We start from the raw sequence: 14,389 nt of genomic DNA on the forward strand, positions 1-14,389 counted from the left end.
CTTCTCGTCTTTCTAAAGTTTTTCGTTTCGTTCTAAACTTTGTGAGTTAACGCACCACAACGTGCGTGTGGGGTTCAACATTTTTTTGTATATTTTTCCCATTTGACTAGTCGGTCAAAACACGTCTATTTTTCTTCGTTTGACTTGGTTATTTTTTTCTGTGTTTACGTTTCGGTTTAATTTTTCTGCAACGAGCGTGCGTGATTCAAAGATTTTACATCTACTTTTCGCTCGACGTTATTTTTTCCGTTTTTATTTATTTTATTTTTACGAGCTTTTCCGGTGTTGGTGGTCGTTGATAGTGGTATAACATTGGTACTACTTGACACAGTTTTATGATAACTGCTAGAACGCAAGGGCTTAATACTAGTTAGTAAATGAAAGGTTGTTTGTATTTAAGAAAATATCAGGGTTTTTAAATAATGTAAATATAGCAGATAACTCCGCATATTCTTTTTTATGAATTTACGCATTTCTTCTCTTCAAAGATGTTATCTATATATATATATATAAACGAGATGTTATTTGGGCTAGGTGGCATGGGATTTGGGACATTTTTGCTGATGTGGCAACCTCATTTTTTGAGTTTAGGAGGGAATTCTCAAAAGCAATAAGCTTTCACGATTTGAACGAAATGGAAGCGGGATCCGGAATGTTGTGGGTCGGGTTTTCCATTTCTGAATTGACCTTTTGCATATATTCGGATCATTTATAAACTTTTTCATTTTCTTATCTCTCATTCATACCTACCTCAACTTTACCTTCTTCTCTCTACCTTAAGAACATTCAATCGGTTATCTTCTCACCATCTTTACAAAAATTAGGTCAAGATCAAAGGTAAATACGCTAAATTGAATCTAAATATTTGTTATATATTTTATGAATCAAGATCTGCTGTTGATTTTATGTTATTTATTATATATATGAAGTTAGGTTTATAAACATTGTTTGTGCTTATATTAACTATTATTTGGTCTGATTTTTGAGGATCCGATCATAAATCTCGAGGTTATTTTGTTTTACTTTGTTGTTTATGTAGGATTCATATTTATTCTAATGGATTGAACATGCTTACTGTTGTTAAATAAAAACCGAAATCTAGATCAGATGTTTTACTTGATTGTTGATGATTGTTTCTTCTATCTAAATCAATAATTCCGTCATAACAATCTGAATACGGAAATTGTCAAGCAACAGAGGTTAGCTCAAACAACCTAATTTGTTTTTGTATATTTTTCCGTTATGTTTTATTTTTTTAAATAACAATAATCTGTGTTAAAAATTTTTGAATTTTGGTTTAAAGATGATTAAATGTATATAAGCATAATTATCAATATTTATGTTTTTTGTAATTAATTGTCTGTTTATATAATTAGTCAATGTTTCTATAATTAATTTCACGTTTTATTTTTTAACATATTATTTACTTCCTTTTGCAGTTATGGTTCCAATCAACTCTTCAACTTCTCTCCAATCTTATTCCAAGAATACCATCGGTTTCCATATAACAATGATTTTCTTTAGTGGATCTACATATATAGATGGGTTTACGTTCTTTACCGTCATCATCTACATCTACAATTCATTGAATCCATTCCTCAAGTTCACATATCGCTTTACAATCTGTAAGTTTTTTTTCTTAAATTCATTCTTTAGTCTTTATTCATGTGTTTTTTCTTTTGTGTTATGTGTTTAATGTATGTTTATGTTTATTTAACCCTAAATCCCATTAGCATTGTTATTTATGTTGATCTAAAGGCGATTTTTGATGCAAACTATTTCCTATGATTATGTTTATATGATTTATTCAGTCTGATGGACTTTTTAGGTTTATGTTATACATGCGATTATTCTTATTGTCATAGAAATTTTTATTATTTGTTCACTAATATATATTTTTTATCATTGGTAACTTTATCTATATTTGATGATAGTATACTAGGTTTTATTATAATTAGGAATTTTTATTTAATTTAATTGTCACTGTAAATCATTTGGTAGCACATATTTTAATTCATCTGACGTGCTTTGTTTATGTAACCTCTTATGTAGGTATTTCATATGGCTGAAAGTTCATCAAGGTATTTCATTTTTAGAATCTGTCTTTTGTTTTCGTTTTTTTTATCATGCTAACCTTAACATTTTACAGTTGATTAACATCGTAATCTTTAAATCAGTTTCAGGGGACCCTGCTTCTGTAGGCACATGAATAAAGCAGACGAGTTTATTATGGTAAATGACAAATTATTAAATATCTTTTTTTTATTTTCTTTATCTTATTATTAAGTACAGTTTTTTATTATTGTATTGTTTATATTTTTTCACTATAATAATAAATCATTTTGTTTTTTTTATTAGTGTATTCCAGATGATGCTGTGTGCAAACTATGGGGTGTATATAAATGTCCTGCGAATGTTGATATACACACAGAAGATGGCCGACTATTTAATGTTGGATTAAGCGCTTCTAAAGGAAAGATATTCTTTTTTCATGGTTGGTCTAAAGTTGTAGAACATTTACGACTAACCATAGGGTGTTTGGTAGTATTTAATCCTATAGATTCTACTACGTTTAAGTTAACATATTTCGTTGATGGGGTTAGTCATAGCACTTTTTGGACGTATCTGCTCCCTCCATCATCTCAATTTTATGTAAGATAAGTTATATTTATATTTTTCATACTGTATTATGTATTACTTTACTTATATTAAATTTACTTTTTGCTGATTTTTTTTATCATTCCCACAGGTCATTCCTGAATGTATCCTGCCAAAACACTATGATTATTCGTCAAATGATGTAATCTCTACTGTAATTACAGACAACAACACATTTAACGTTCTCATTGAAACATCTGACGGAAAAGTAGGTTTTTCCGTTGGTATTGACGTAATTGTTAGTCAGTTACAGCTGAAGGATGGTTGTTTTCTTTTTTTTACAAAAGCTTTTGGTAATTTCTTCCATTTAAAAGTATTTGGGAAAAACGGTCTTGAAATGAATTTTTCGGATTTAGAGGTCGATGAGGTAAGTTACATATTGGTACATAATAATATATTTTATACATGTTAATTTAATTTCTGTTATTTATTTAATTGCAGTCTGACGTTGCACCTATCGATGTTGAAAACGAAGTTGATGAAGTAATACACGGTGGTGTTCGTCATTTTGTTCGTATGGCTGGTGATCGTTATTTTGTAAGTTTTAGAAACTTTTTTTTGTTTCTTTCTAAACATTGTTCTTTTATTTAATAATTTTTATTAATTTTATTTCCACAACAATACAGAGGATTCCAGATCCTGTTTCACGAATGGCTAGACTTGATGAAGGTTTAAGAGATATCACCGTTAGAGTTATGCATCTGGATCCGCCAAAGCAATTTACTAATGGTACCAGACGTGAAAGAAAAAGCGATGGAGGATGGCGATATGCTTTAACCAATTGGAAGAAGTTCATGAAAGCTGCTGGTATTAAGGTCCGTGACAGGGTTCATTATTCTTTTGATGAAAATGACCAGGTGTTGAGTGTTGATCTGGTTGTACCTTACGTTAGGCGTAGTCATTAGATATATGACATTTACGGCATGTTTTTTGCCTTCCATCTGTTACTTTTTTAGTTTTTATATGGTTTTTTTTGGTTATTGACATTCGTTTTGGTTTTGAATTTTAAGTTTTTATATTTTTTCATATCTTTACTGTTCTTTTAACCAATCATTTTTGTCATCTCTTTCAAAATATATTGTATTTGTTTAACAGTTAATGGTCAAATTTATAAAATCCTTGACAGATTCTAATGAAGTTAATAATTTATTAAAAAAGTAGCATAAACACACTTTTTTCTTAAACAAATAAGTATTTAAGATTAGTTAAAGTAATATGTATCCCATTTTTAATGAATAATGTATTTCTATATACATAACACTATCATTGTCAGTTTTTAAACTTGGATTATGCTTGGGAAATGATACAGTATAAGTTTTTGTCAACTTTATTTAACATAAATAACCAATTTTATATTTATTATTATTATAGAAATTAAACTTTCAATTTGTTTGTTCCAAATTCAATATTTCATTTTTTACCTTTCAAGTCATTAATCACATAATTGCGTCATTTCCAAATTCAAACCTATAATCATGTAATATCGTTTCGTTCAAAAACATTTAGAAAAATACAATAATCATAGTTGTGAAATGCTACATTATAATATATATAAAATCATAGGTAATTTTAAAAAATATTTAAAATCGTATACGGAATCCCAGGGTATATAATTAACATGTATAGTTTCCATTTATTTAAATTTTCATAAATGTTAATTACATTTATCTAATTATAAATTATTTTGTTTCCTTATTTATTGTCTTTAAAAAAAGAGGTTTATTTTGATTACAAATATTAATATTATATTACTAAAAATAATACGTTTGATCGTTTTATATAAATAGATCAATTGTTTTCTGTTTAAGGCAAACTAATAGTTTTTCAATACCCTACTCCTATATTGATTGCATCTTAGCTACAATGGAAAACGAAGGTCAGATCACCTTGCTGAACGATATCGATGCTCTTAGCACAAACTACACTATCAAGGTTAAAATTGTTAGTTTGTGGAGGAAGAAGATGAGAGCTAATGAAAGAGAGACTTATTGTATAGATATGATACTGATGGATGAAATGGTATATTGATGATTTTTTCTTTTTTGTTTAAATTATACTGACTTTCATTTCATATTAAGATCTCTTTTTCATGCTTTTATGTATTTACCGACAGGGTACCAAGATTCAAGCATCTTGCTTGCATAAGCTATTTTCAAAGTTTGAGAGGCATCTTATTGTTGATGAATGCCTTATCATAAAACGACCTTCTCTTGCTGCTAACACCACTTTTTTCAAGATTGTACCTAACAATCAGAAGTTATCTTTTTACTACCATACGTTTGTGGAAAAGTGCAAAAAATGGGAGGGTCCGCAGTATGTTTTCAATTTTGTTGATTTTAATGATGTTCTGTCACAGAAAATAAAGGAGGGTACAACAGTAGGTATGTAGCTTTTTAATTAATTTTTCATACTTTATATACCATAATATTTGTTTTAGGAATTTTTATGTTTTTTTTATGTTCTTATATATGCTGACATGTATTTTTTATTTTTTGGTAGATTTCATTGGTTATGTTTGTGTTTGTTATAACATCGAGGATACGAACAAAAAGGATGGTAGTAAAGGGAAACGCCTTAATCTTAAGCTTCAAGATATTGAGTAAAATTTTTTCTTAAATTATATGATTGTTATTCTATATTAGGCTTTTAAAATTACAAAATGTTGTTAAACTTATACTTTTTTGTTATATTATTTTTTAGAGATGTTCAGATCGATTTAACTCTTTGGGATGATTACGCTAAGGACATGTATTCTTACATGGTTAGTGAAAAGCGTGAAGCACATGTTGTCGTTGTTGTCCATTTTGGTGCTGTTAAGACATACAAAGGTATTTATTTCAAACCACTTTACTTACCTCATAGTACACTTTATTTAGATGTTGTTACTTTATATATATTTTATTTAATGTTTATTTTTTTTACATTACAATAGGTAAATGGGGTTTGTCTAATAACTTTGATGGTTCACGACTTTTCATTAACGACAACTTTGATGACATGCTATTGTTTAGGCAAAAGTAAGTCATATTATATAAAATATTTATTTATTGATTTCATCATTTTGTTTTTTATTTATTTTTTGTTTATTGAACATTTTTTTTATTCAAACTGTTCAATAGGTTTCTTGCAAAACTTGCTGCTTCAATTGAGTCAAGTAGCCATGCTGGGTCATATATCATGTGTTCTGTCGAAGATGAATTTTTAAAGAACGATGTTTTTTCACCAATTGCTCATCTTGGATCAATCATAGAGGTTATCATTAACAATTCATATGTTATATTTTAAATTTTATCTAAATTTTAATCTAATTGTTGTCTTTTGTTATGTAAACAGCCAAAGAAAGTTGTTGTTGTTGGAACTATCGTTGCAATTGTTTCAGATAAGATGTGGTATTATGATGGGTGTAACTATTGCAAGTCCAAAGTTGAGCAAAAGTTTGAAACATATGATAAGGATGATGGAACAAGTGATGTTAAAGATGAGAAGTTGTATCAATGTTCTAACAAGGATTGTAATGGTAAAGAAGTTTTCCCGTTGTCCAGGTAAAATGTTTTTTATTCATACTTCAACCTATTGTTCGGATATACAACAACAACGTAGGTCGTTTGTTTATATATTCATAAATATATATGTATATATAGATATACTTTTTTAAATATTTAAACTATGTTTTAAAGGTTTAAAATACCGGTTCGTGTTCAAGATTCAACCGGTATGGTGACACTTACATTGTTTGATCATGAGGCTATGAAGTTTGTTGGTAAAACTGCAAAGGAACTTATAGAAATTCAGGACGAGGTTATTTTTATTTATACTTTACATTAAATATTAGTTGTAATTAAAATTTTATATATTTTTCATAACGACACCGTATATTCTGTAATATATAGTTATTGAAGTCGAATGAGAATCCCGGAGAATATCCAGTTGAATTTGAATCATTGCTTAACCTAAAGTGTGCTTTCGTGATTAAAGTAAGTGACTTTAATATTGTCAATGCTGTCGAGAATTATGGAATCTCAGTTGTTACCACTGATGAAGACATCTTGGATAAGCTGAACAAAAAATTCAAAATTGACCAAGTAAGCTTACGTTTTGTAAATGTAGATATACATTTACTTTCATAACTGTTTAAAATATCTTCAAGTAATTTTCTTTTGTTTTCTCATATTGTTACAGCTTGATGTATCTGATTCTTTTGGTATGACTCAGTCTGAGCTCCAAGCTACTGGTGGTGACAGTTTTAAGGTATTAACTTTAAAATTAACTTATATGTAATTTTAATGTTGTCTTAGCAGATTTATTTTTATTTCTTTAAGGATGCGGATTCTTACACTGGCGATAACACCACACCTGTGTCAAAGGATTACGTGTGTGAATTGAAGCAACCATCTTCTGATATGAAGCGTAACCTGGATGATGTTTATTTGAATGATGAGGGATTGGGGTCGTCAGCGAGTAAGCCTCGCATGTGTGTTGAGAAGAATGCTGTTGACGAAGACCTTAGCAACAATTGATGAAGGAGATTTGTCAAAGTGTGGTTTTAATAAGAAACAAATTATTTGTTATTTGAGTATTGGATTTTTTTCGGTATGCTATGACTAATTTTATGTTTAAAGACATTTTATGTTTTGCGGTATTTATTATGACATATTCATGTTTGATGTAATATTTTTTGATTGTCAATGATGTTTTGTTATATTCGTTATTGTACTAGAGTACGTTGATTACTTTAATTTTTTTAATTTAATCATCCGAAAACATAAACATAACTAAATCAAACTTAAATTTTACCTTTAACATTTATTAATTGTTTCTCATCAAATGAACATTTACCATTTATAGTTATATATGATTTAATATTCAATTACACCTTTAAACTTATTTTAAGTAATCAACGTAATTATGTCAAATTTTTCTTTTCAGTTACATTTCTATACTTATTTATAGAAAATCGTATTTTTAGCAAATTTAATCAAACACCAATAAATGTAAGATTGTTTTCATATTTAATGTGATTAACTTTCTTCCAATTCATTTTACCAATTTATATTATTCATTCCATAAATAACTAATACCATAGTTCTATAAATTCGAATACTTCATAGACTTTCAAAAAGCATCTCATGGTTAGGAGAATTTGCATTCTCGAGTTCCTTATACGGTTGAAACATTTTATTAATCACTTTTTATATTTCCAGTAATTTTTTAGGTATTTTGTTATAATTTTATTCATTCATGCATTTGTTTTTCATTTTAAACTTATATGGTTTTTGTTGTAGTACTCTGTGGTGTTAACAAAATGCAGAATACGTTTCAACAACTTACTTCATATTCTTCTGAACGTCCACACCCTGGCATCGGTAATAAGTGTACGTGTTTTCATACTTTTTACTTCTAATATAGAAAATGTTATTCAATTGTACATTTATTTGTACTTTTTTACTTTTTTTTTCTTTGTAGCTGATGAAGGTAAGTATAGACGTTGGTTAAGAAAAATATATCTTGATTATAAGAAGTCAAAATCAACAGCACTTCCGGCTTATTTTGTTAGAGGTAATTTTCTTTCATTTATATATTCATATATGTTTTTAATACATTTATTTATGTTGTTTACTGTTATAAATCATATATTTATAAAATCGATATTACATATAACAGATTGTAATAACCAAAACCATTGACTTTCATACCTCATTTTATTTTTAATCAAAGAAAACATTAAAATTGAATATCTTATTCAAACATAGTAAATATTTATTATTCGTAACAAACAAGACATAACACAAATTATCCAAGAAGGCTAATTATTCAATTTCACCAATCGTGTTATCTTCTTACATTGCCTCATATTCTTTGTTATTCTTCTGATTCGAACCTGGAGGAAAATATTCCTTATAAAGTTCTTTATTTAGTGACGCGCAATCCTCCCAGAATCTCTCCTGCATCCATAAGTTTTGAATAATTTTAAAGTAAGAATCAACAATGTAAGTGTACAAGTAATTTAAATATGAATGTAAGTAAAAGACAAGTATAATATCTTACTAGATATTCTTCAACATAGTTAACATGTAACGACATAAACTGCCATGACGATAGCCCTTCATTCCATTGTCGACATACACATTTGTACTGATCAATGGATCTACCATGGAGTCGAATTAAGATTTCAAACAGTATAATATCGAAAGGAATATAAACCATTATGTCAAACTTCAAACCTATAGTTGATGATGGTATGTATACCCTTTATATAATAGTTTTAGTTCGGTCCAATTGAAATAAAAAAACCAATATTTATTACATTATTGTAATTATGTTATAAATGGAAATGTTGAATCTAAATATGTTTATCATTATAAGTCAAATATTGAGCAAACATACTTATTTAAGGCAACCTAATTTCTTACATTATTAAACGAAATAAGATTTTATTTTTAATAATTGATTTGTTATTTAACGAGATGTGTAACAAATAATTATTTTAATTAAAATACTAAAGAACCATATGTCAACATTTATTCATTTTTTCTATATTACTATTTCAGCTGTTCAGGCTAAACACAGGCGGAAGTTAAGAAAACTATACCTTGATAGTAAGAGATCAAGGATTAGTAGAAATTTGATTTCTAAAAGTGGATGCTCAACGTCTTCATCATCAACACGTTTTATTTTGAATAACAAAGAGAATTAACTCCCAATTTTTCAATACCAACATGTACTACCCAATCATCAACTCTTAAACCAACACGTAAGTTTACTTTTAATATTTAGATAATGTTATAGACTTCACATTATGGATTTACTTTGTCAACTGCAATTCTGTGATATTACTTTTTATATTATGTTTTTTTATATCCTATTAGGTAATCATTTAGATTCCTTGGTTAACGTAACATCTTCCATTATTACACCTTCTACAATGAAGAAGAAAGGAAATGTACTACAAGATAAGTATACAACACCCAACCGTACACCGTTTGCAAATATAGAAAACATAACACCAGGTAATCATAGCCAATAACAAGCACTTACTACTTTGTGATTTTTCATATTTTGTTTATTTTTTATACCAAAAAGATGCCAACAAATAATTTTCTAAATAATTATTTTGTATTATCATATTTTTTTTCCTGAATAGGAAATAATTCTAAATCGTCGAGAAACGTACCTTTATCATCGGGGGCAATTTCAAGTAAAAATATGAGGACAAATGTTTTGCAACATTCTTCAACATCAGTACCACGTATGATGCTGGCAAACAAGGAAAACATGACACCACTGTCGTGTATTACAAACATACGTACGCAAGTTCAGAGTGTACCATATTGTTCTAATGCTATGTCTTCTTTGAATCCTATATCACACGGTAAATGTTACAATTATATTCTTACATACATTATTATTTGTATACCTTAATATACTTAACGAAAAAGTATTTTTCTTTGTTATGTAGATAATATTGCAAGCTCATCAACTTTACCATTGAATGACTGCTACTCTTTTAATCCTCCAATAACCAATAAACGTAACACAAGATGTTCGATCTCCGAATTTACCTCGCTAAAAAAGATGTCTTCTGGAAAGCGTAGACTTATTCATAAACCAATTGAAATAGAAGCCATACCAATGGCTCCTCTTGATTCTGATGATGAAAATCATATTCACGAGGTTGTTGTAGACGCCACCAAAGGCGTATCCAAAGGTAAGTTAGTAATGTTAGTCATATTTTTTTTCATATTTTAAATGTCCTACACAATTATTCAATTTGTGTTTAATGTTCATATTTGTGTTTAATGTTCAGATTACGTTGACCATGGTGACCAATCACTTACGTGTGGTTTATGCTTTGCAAAGTTATGGGCTACCGAAGGTGGAAAGGGTCGCATTACACTTCAAAAACAAACATATAGCTTATGTTGTGGATATGGTAAAGTTGACTTGCCTGAATATAAATATTCTCATCCATCTTATCAGATGCTTTTTTGCTCTTTAGATCAAGAAAGCAAGTTTTTCTTAAAGAATATAAGACGTTACAATTCTATGTTTTCCTTTACTTCAATGGGAGGAAAAGTAGATACTAAAATAAACAAAGGAAATGCTCCATATGTTTATAGAATCAGTGGTCAGAATGCACATAGTATGGGTAGTCTTCTTCCTAAGGAGGGAGCCCAGCCAAAATTCTCACAACTTTATATCTATGATACTGAGAATGAGCTTGCTAATAGAGAGTTGTTATTTGGGTAAGTATCTTTTTTGGTTATGTTTCTTAATGTTATGTTATAACCTGTAATACTATTTTTGTTCATTTCAATGTTTAACACGGTAATTAACAATCTATCATTTATTTACAGTGATTCTACAAGCAAAGCATCTTTAAGGGCAAAGGAACTTGATGCTAAATTTATAAAGTTTCTTACCAACATGTTAGATTCTACGAATATGCTGGTAAAAACTTACAGAATGGTACGCGACCACCTCCATGAGACTCCTAACGTTTCCCTTAGGCTACGGTTAATCTCACAGAGAGATCGTGACGGAAGGACATACAACTTACCTACGTGTTCTGAAGTTGCTGCTTTAATAGTTGATGAACCTGATCTTAAGATAGAAAGTCGTGATATTATTGTTGAAAAGCGTTCAGGAGTCCTTAAGCGTATTAGCGAGTTACATCCTTCTTACCTTGCTCTCCAGTATCCGATTCTTTTTCCGTACGGAGACGATGGCTATAGGATTAATATTCCTCATAGGGAATTTGGTCCTAACACAAAGAAGACAAGACCAACTTGCACTATGAGGGAGTTTTTTTCTTATAGAATTCAGGATAGACATAACAAGTTTTCTCTAATTCTTAATGCAAGAAGGTTGTTTCAGCAGTTTTTAGTCGATGCCTACACAATGATTGAAAGTGAGAGGCTCAACTTCATACGTTTTCAGCAAATCAAACTGAGATCTGACTCGCTTAACAGTCTTAAAAATGTTCAAAGAGGTTGGTCAGAGTGATTTGAGTCATACCGGACAACATGTTATATTACCGTCATCGTTTACTGGTGGTTCTCGATACATGATGCAAAACTATTTGGATGCTATGGCGTTATGTCGGAATTATGGGTATCCTGATTTCTTTATCACTATCACATGTAATCCGAAATGGCCTGAAATTGTTAGATTTATTGGTGACTCATCAATTAAGCCAGAAGACAGACCTGACATACTTTGTCGATTGTTTAAGATGAAACTCGATGAATTGATAACTGATTTGAAGCAAAAAAAAAAAATTTGGTGATATTAATGCAGGTATGTAAAATCGATATCCACTTTTAAGTTATTAATTGGTTTTGTCTTTCCCATTCCTTTTATCTACTATATTTAACTCATTGTTTTTTTTTTTGTAGTTGTTTACACAGTTGAGTTTCAAAAGCGTGGTTTGCCACATGCGCATATTTGCTTATTTATGAAAGCTGATCATAAGCTTCCTACGGTTGAACACATTGATCCATTTATCTCAGCTGAGATTCCTGATAAAAACGAGGATCCTGAATTGTATTCTCTTGTGAGTGACTTTATGATGCATGGTCCTTGCGGACATGCCAACAAAAAATGTCCATGCATGGTTGGCAACCGTTGTTCTAAGAATTTTCCAAAGAAGTTTTTGGAATCCACTTCCATTGATTCTGATGGATTTCCCGTTTATAGGAGAAGAGATTCTGGTCACATGGTTGTGAAGAAGGGTGTTACTTTGGACAATAGGAGTGTAGTTCCATACAACAAAAAGCTTCTTAAAAGGTATCAGGCGCACATCAACGTGGAGTGGTGCAATCAGGCGGGTTCAATTAAGTATTTGTTTAAATATATTAATAAAGGACCTGATCGAGCCACTGTTGCTGTTTTTGATTCAGACAGAGGTCCAGATGAGGAGATCCCAAAAGATGAAATTAAAGAATATTACGAAGCTAGATATGTTTCCGCATGTGAAGCAAGCTGGAGAATATTTGCCAATGATGTTCATTATCGGTATCCTTCTGTCATGAGATTACCTTTTCATCTTCCAGGACAACAAAATGTTGTATTTAGTTGTGACGACGATATTGAGGATGTCTTACACAAACCTCAAGTAAATTCATCTATTTTCTTAGAATGGATGAAGATGAACAATTCTAAGCCTGAAGCAAGAGAACTTACTTATGTTCAGTTTCCTTCAAAATATGTGTGGAAGTTAAAAGATCGTTGCTGGCAGCCACGTCAAAATTATGTTGTTATTGGGAGAATATATTCTGCGTCTCCTTCTCTTGGTGAGGCTTATTATCTAAGAATTCTTCTTACCAAGGTTAAAGGACCAAGATCATTTGAAGAAATCAGAACATATGAAGGTGTTGTTTATCCTACTTTTAGGGATGCGTGTTATGCACGTGGCCTGTTAGATGATGACAATGAATATATCGAGTGTATTAAAGAATCCAGTTTCACTGGGAACGGTCATTATCTTCGTTCTTTGTTTGGAACACTACTTTTGTCTAATACGCTTTCAAGACCTGAATTTGTTTGGGAGAAAACGTGGGAGCTAATGTCTGAGGACATTTTATACAATATGCGTAAAGATACTGGCATGAGCGGTATGTTTTTTTTATCCTTTTTGTTATATTTTGTTTATGTTTTATTAACAAATTGTTTCGTTATATTAAATATTTTTTGTTTTCATTGTAGGATTCGTTGTATCAGATGAACGTTTAAAGAATATAACATTGACCAGAATCGAAAAATTTCTTCTTCGTAATGGATCCAGCTTGCACAGGTTCTCAACGATGCCTTATCCTGATGATGACTATCTAATGACCGAGAGCAACCGTTTGATAAATGAGGAGCTTTCTTTTGACACTGATGAACTTAGGGGTGAGTTCAATAATCTTCACAGCTCTCTAAACGAAGATCAAAGAGCAGTTTATAATGAAATTATGAATGCTGTTCGAAGTGGAAAGGGTGGTGTGTTTTTTGTGTACGGTTATGGTGGTACGGGCAAGACTTTTTTGTGGAAAACTTTAGGTGCATCCATTAGATCCACTGGACATATCGTTATTAATGTTGCTTCAAGTGGTATTGCATGTCACACCCCAACCGATGGCGGAAACATCGGGATGAGACGAACAAATTGCTCAAAACAACATAACACTAATTGTGACAATATAATTTAAATTCAATTTCATAAATTCTAAAATGTCATACATTGTTCAAATGAACAAACAAGATTCCAACATAGTTTATTTCTAGGTGTGTTTCTAATCCACCCTAACTTGATTCCTTCATCATCTTGACTATCAACCTGCAACATGTATTAAAATAACATCAACAAAAAAATGTTGGCGAGTATACAAGTTTGATACATAGCATAGTAGAATAGAATGTGTAAATACTCATATCCAACACGAATAACATGATCCACTTTGCCTTTCCCAATAGACTAGCGGGAAGTTAACACGTTCAACTTGTTCAATACGTTCAACTTGTTCAGTACGTTCAACTTGTTCCATACGTTCAACTTATTCAATACGTTCAACTTGTTCAATACGTTCAACTTGTTCAATACGTTCAACTTGTTCAATACGTTCAACTTGTTCAATACGTTCAACTTGTTCAATACGTTTAACTTGTTCAATACGTTCAACTTGCATAGCATATGAGATTAACAAGCAGCGAAATGTTTCGTGTTTAAATGTGGATAGAGTGTAAATATAAC

At 30.3% G+C, this 14,389-nt stretch overlaps 1 protein-coding gene and 1 long non-coding RNA gene across 2 annotated transcripts in view; both read left to right on the forward strand.

The window, feature by feature from the left end:
- Positions 1–1,543: 1,543 nt before the first annotated feature.
- On the forward strand, positions 1,544–2,232 carry LOC110917904. Its single transcript, XR_002580933.1, has 3 exons — positions 1,544–1,625; positions 2,053–2,081; positions 2,178–2,232. It is a non-coding gene; the product is annotated as an uncharacterized LOC110917904 (long non-coding RNA).
- Positions 2,233–11,121: 8,889 nt separating this feature from the next.
- The window catches only part of LOC110919663, a 29,676-nt gene continuing 26,408 nt past the window's right edge, over positions 11,122–14,389 (forward strand). The window contains exons 1-3 of the mRNA XM_022163926.1: positions 11,122–11,647; positions 12,054–13,271; positions 13,363–13,751. Of these exons, the coding sequence (XP_022019618.1) occupies positions 11,122–11,647; positions 12,054–13,271; positions 13,363–13,751 (2,133 nt within the window). The remainder of the gene's footprint in view (positions 11,648–12,053; positions 13,272–13,362; positions 13,752–14,389) is intronic.

This window comes from Helianthus annuus, chromosome 16, assembly GCF_002127325.2.
Source record: "Helianthus annuus cultivar XRQ/B chromosome 16, HanXRQr2.0-SUNRISE, whole genome shotgun sequence".
Lineage (NCBI taxonomy): Eukaryota > Viridiplantae > Streptophyta > Magnoliopsida > Asterales > Asteraceae > Helianthus > Helianthus annuus.